The sequence below is a fragment of the Penaeus japonicus genome, unplaced genomic scaffold (genome assembly GCF_977035675.1).
Source record: "Penaeus japonicus unplaced genomic scaffold, GWHDUDI00000001_assembly GWHDUDI00000016, whole genome shotgun sequence".
NCBI classification, from domain to species: domain Eukaryota; kingdom Metazoa; phylum Arthropoda; class Malacostraca; order Decapoda; family Penaeidae; genus Penaeus; species Penaeus japonicus.
Window position 1 is genome coordinate 16,499,145 of NW_028234418.1, and position 5,261 is coordinate 16,504,405.

At 38.9% G+C, this 5,261-nt stretch overlaps 1 protein-coding gene across 1 annotated transcript in view; it reads right to left on the minus strand.

The window, feature by feature from the left end:
* Nucleotides 1-3,082: 3,082 nt before the first annotated feature.
* Nucleotides 3,083-5,261, minus strand: part of LOC122256388 (glutamate-gated chloride channel alpha-like) — a 19,401-nt gene continuing 17,222 nt past the window's right edge. The window contains exons 10-12 of the mRNA XM_086544968.1: nucleotides 4,358-4,462; nucleotides 4,077-4,122; nucleotides 3,083-3,447 (exon numbers count right to left, since the gene is read on the minus strand). Coding sequence (XP_086401094.1) covers nucleotides 3,301-3,447; nucleotides 4,077-4,122; nucleotides 4,358-4,462 — 298 coding nt within the window. The 3' untranslated portion in view covers nucleotides 3,083-3,300. The remainder of the gene's footprint in view (nucleotides 3,448-4,076; nucleotides 4,123-4,357; nucleotides 4,463-5,261) is intronic.

A 5,261-nucleotide genomic window follows, 5' to 3' on the forward strand; every position in this document is an offset into this window, starting at 1 on the left:
ACATTTTAGAAGTTTATTTATTTACGTAGACATTTGTACAAATATTTCTTATGATCATTTTTCATGGAAATTACTCTAAACTGATTTCTATTATTCATATCAATTAGCTACAATCTAATCTCATTCTCAGTTTGTTCGTATTTGGTCTGATTTTAATTTAGACGTAAAAATGATTCCCGTTATAGAACCAGAGATGCCAGCGTTGCATTTAAGACTCTGCAATGCTGCGAGTCGACTATCCGACGGATCAGTTATTGCACAAAATATTTCCGACTCTGATTAGTTTCATCATTATTATCATCATTCATATGATTATTCGCATATGTTTAGTGCGATTTTTCCATAATGTACGAGATTAATTTTATTGTACTAGGTAATCATTATGAAAATGTTATCGTGTTAATTTCAGTAACACTTTTTTTTCTTTGTATGTATTCTACTTATCATATTTAAATGTATACATTTGGAATTACTTAAAAAACACTGTATATCAAGACGAATGCGTCAAGTAAACATCTATTATGCATATTTTTTAAAATATTATTTTTGTTTATCTTCATAACTTTTTCTTTCTCACTTAGCGAATTACTTAATTTGTCCTCGTACTTTTGTTTTTATTTCATTCTTGTTTTATTGTAGTGACGTATCGTTTTATCGTAATTGTCATGTAAAGTAAATCGAGATGTTAGTATTTAAACAATTCAATCAATCATTTTACATAGCCTTATACCATTTATTTATTATGTTATTCATTATCTTTTGCGAAATGTAGCTACACCATCTACCCTTCGCGAATAACTATTCTGATATTTCTGTTCACTTTGACATTACATCTAGATTGTCATGGCATAAAATGAATATTCAGTAACTCGGTAGGACGACGTGTGGCACCCACAATAATTCTTTTATCACCCTTAGTTTATTAACTATAAAGTGGATAGTTACTTGCACAATAGTTCTCGCCTAACTCCTCTTTCGATTAATCCTTCCTCTCCCAATCACCTACTTGATTGATTGTTATGTAGATGACTAAAAACTTTCGTATTGATAATGCTTCTGGACTTCGTTTTAATTTCCAAACACTCATTCATCATTTTTTACCAATCTTGGCTTCTCAGCATTTCCTCTGTTAAACAAAATTTACCATTTGAGGTCAAGATTTGGTTTCTCACCTCCTTTTCCCAGTCTCGGCCTCCCACGCCCACCTCCACGAGGATGAGACACGGGTGCTTCTCCCTTTCTCTCATTCATCATAACGACCGCCAGACCGGTCATTTATTTCATAATTATCCCGGTCCTGCCCCGATGCTTGGCTACCAGAGCCACGACGGTCTCACGAGAAGGCGTCTGTTGTACCGACCTGTAATACGGTCCACTGCGAAGTACCGCGAACACGGTTACTTTCGCCCGGCACAGCTCCGGCTTTTTTCGGCTAACAGAGCAACGAGCATTGCTCCCTGTAGTAAATTGACCTAGTGCACGGTTACACGAAGAAATACCGCCTGCACGGCAACGTTTTTTTCGGCCAAGCAGCCACATAGTACTGATAAATATAACTTTTCCAATGTTAATGGTAAATCTTTTACTTCAGATTTCATAGAATTTCACACTTGAGCAAAAAAATCCTTGTTTTGTGAATCGATTTCTTCTTTCACTGGATATTAACTTGCCTTTTTATTCCAGGCCTATCATCACAAATCAAAACATCGTATGTATTCTTCTCTAAATAGTATACATCCTCTTATTTTTTTCAGAACTACTACAGCCAAAGTCTGTTAACTAATTTTCTTTTCCGAGTTTATTCTAGCAACCTATTCTGATGTTGCAATTGTTGCAATGGAATCCATGTCTCAATTAGTATTTGGCAGAATTGCAGAGGTTGGTTACTTTGACGCAGACACCGAAAACGACGTACACGAGGTACAACACAGACAATACCTACAACCCACAGAAACAATCGATCTCGTCACACTAAACAGCGCAGACATTTTCACCACATAACACCAACAACACCAAGAGAAGTTGCAGAAATAATACAACAGACAAAAACACAGCACTTGGGCCAAGCAGAATAAACAAAACGATCCTTCAAACCCTTCCTCCAAACATGATACACAGACTCTGTCGGATTTTCAATGCTTCCTTGGCCACAGGGCACTTTCCAACACTTTTCAAACACGCCTGCCCTACACTCGTCCTTAAAGGAAATGAAGTCAGGTTGTCCGATAGAACGTCCGAAGAGAGGAGAGAGACTGCAGTGATGTGGACCATGAGGTTGCTGATTGTATGTCTGTAGTTGGCAGGATGCTTGGCAATGCACCGGGAGGGGATATGCTTTCCAACCCTTGCTTCGGTTGATTGGATGGGAAGTTGAAAAGGCGAGTAAGGTTTGTGATGTGGGAGTTAAACACTTACATTAGCAGTCAGGCCTGGCTATTGCAGGACATTATGCCAAGTGAACACTTACGCCGGGCAAGCAGAGCAGCCTGGTTGCAATCCTTCAATCCTGAGGGTGCTAAGGTGGATGCGTGTAGTCAAGAAGAGTGCGAAAAGAGTAAATGGGATTGAGGGGCGTCTGGTAAGGGGCCCACTGCCTATGTGTTCAGATGGATAGACAAACATCATTCTACAATACATAGAATGAGGAACAGCCCTTAGTGCGACAATCAATGTTCCACTGTCACTATTGCTAGAGCATTTATTTTGATATATCCCACATATAAATAATGTATTACAGAACAAGATAAGTTTGACTACTTGACATGTTCAATAAAATCCCATATTGACACCGTCTGCAGTTCATTCATAATAGTCAGAAGTACCTGCTGTATCTGTTCAGAAGAATATATGAGCCTTTTACGAGACACCCGCGGAAGGGGATTCGTAATAGATGTTGCGACCAAAAATGTATTCATTGATTTATTCATTTTTCACTTGCGCGTTATGGTTTATATATCTTTTTCTATCTCTTTTATGGCACTGTTCTTCCCGAGTTCTTGAGTCCCTGATTTTATATTTTGCAATACAATATTCTTCTTATGAGAGTATTACTCTGGAAAATTAAACACAATATGTGGTTTGTAATGTTTATATCAAAGGTAAAACGAAGAATGTGAATATGAATAGGACCTGATTTATTTCAAGGCACTAATTGTGATTTGCGACAGAGAGGTGTTAGATAGATAAAAAACACAGAGTAAATACCCCAAAACAAACACACACGCATGGTCTATTTTCTTTCCCTTTCTCTCTTTGTCGTTTGCATACATCTTTTTCATAATTTTACCTTTTCTTTCCGTTTCACATCAGGTACTTGACCCAGTACACCAAGTTGAACAAGAGAAAAGCAGCCACGTACAGTATCTTTGCGCCCCTCTCGACCCTCCTCTCCATGGCCAGCCAGTAGTCCCTGTGGCTCAAACCGGGCGTCGAGTCCGAAGAATTCATCTGAGAGGACGGGAAAGATGTGTTAGGAATAATTTATATTTCTTCAACTGTTTCGACATGGGAAAGGAAAGAGTTCGAGTAGTTCTTATTTTGGAAACATCACGTTGAGATGCTTAGCTATTGGCAAAGAGGGTTTATGACGATATTTTAGGAAATACTTTGACCGAGTACGTTTACAGATATTTTATCGTGGTCACAATAATTATGCGTTATATTCGTCAAGGTTATACAAAGATGTCATTGCAGGTCATTGATAAGGATTAGTCGTCGTCAGTTTTGAATTATCCTAACTGGTATAAGATTACATTAAGATAATCATGGTCTAAATAGAGTCCTCTTATTATTGTACAAATAGGTATTAAAGAGAATAACTATCCAATGCAAAAGGTGTAATTGACGCGTTAAGATGAAATCTTTATCAGAATCATAGTTATCCAGTCTCATTTATACCCTTCTCTACACTTGACACAATTAGCTCTGTTCATCTCTCTGATTATAAGAACAAACTGATTCTAGGACTTTAGAAGAGAATATCTTTTGGACAGTTACAGTATCAGAACCCCATACAGTCAGTCCTAGATAAGAAATAAGAAAATGAACGAATTTCCTTTGTTCATTAATATACTCACAGGTTTAATCCTGGTGCTCGGGACCCTATTCTGTTGATTGCGAATTCTAAGTAAACGAAAAAAAACGCATTGGTCACACATGTAATTCCACTCCTGGATGTTTCATGTTGGAGGTAGGGTATCAGCAGACCCCTTAATATTAACAGTAAATTAAGAAATAGTCATCAATATTCAATCAGGACTCGAATCGACTTGATGAATAAACCACAAGGCTTTGTCGCCAGAGAAAGTCAGTAATATTGATATCCATTATTTATCTGTAGAATAATGACCCTACTTACTGCAGGATGATTCCGTACTGGAATAAGGCCATCGCCACGGCCATGATGCACGCGAAGAACCAGGTGTCGATGGCACGCGTGTAATTAGCCGCCGGGGTCATCTGCCTGCGGGAGATTGGCTGGTCGAAGGCCCCCGAACGGACTCAGTGCGCCCGGTCCAGGCAGTGTTGTTGGTGGTGGGGGTTAGTTTTTTATGTGTGTGTGTTTGTGTGTGTGTGTATGTGTGTGTGTGTGTGTGTGTGTGTGTGTGTGTTTATGTGTGTGTGTGTGTGTGTGTGTGTGTTTATGTGTGTGTGTGTGTGTGTGTGTGTTTATGTGTGTGTGTGTGTGTGTGTGTGTGTTTATGTGTGTGTGTGTGTGTGTGTGCGTGTGTGTGTGTGTAGGCATATATAGATAGATGGATATAGTTTGTGGTCTAATTAGGCTCTTAATTTCTATAGTGATAAAAAGACTGAAAGACGACTCTTGTTTAATCCATGAACAATCAAGGCACAGTCCTAAATCGTGTTTCCCTTGAGCTTAAGCTACATCGTATTCAGTTACTACTTTAGCCAAACCCTCAAATTAACACAGACCATCAATGCGCAGCTAGAAACTATAATTCATGGACACGAGCGAACAGGAGCGGACGAGAAAACGATCCTCTGTTTGGGATCTGCCTGTGAGACTGCCTTCGCTTGAATTATCATGCCAGTGTATCGTGGCGCGTGTCTCAGGGTGTTAGTCCTGTATATACCGGGTGTGATATCCGTCAATGAAACAAAGTGCATTGTAATACGGACACATACTGCTGTAGGCGACATAAAATATGGAAACAGGAATGTGGCTAATGACATATTGTCATGATAATATTTAACCATTCAGTATGTGATGATATGTCCTCATCAGGATATGAAAGTCATCT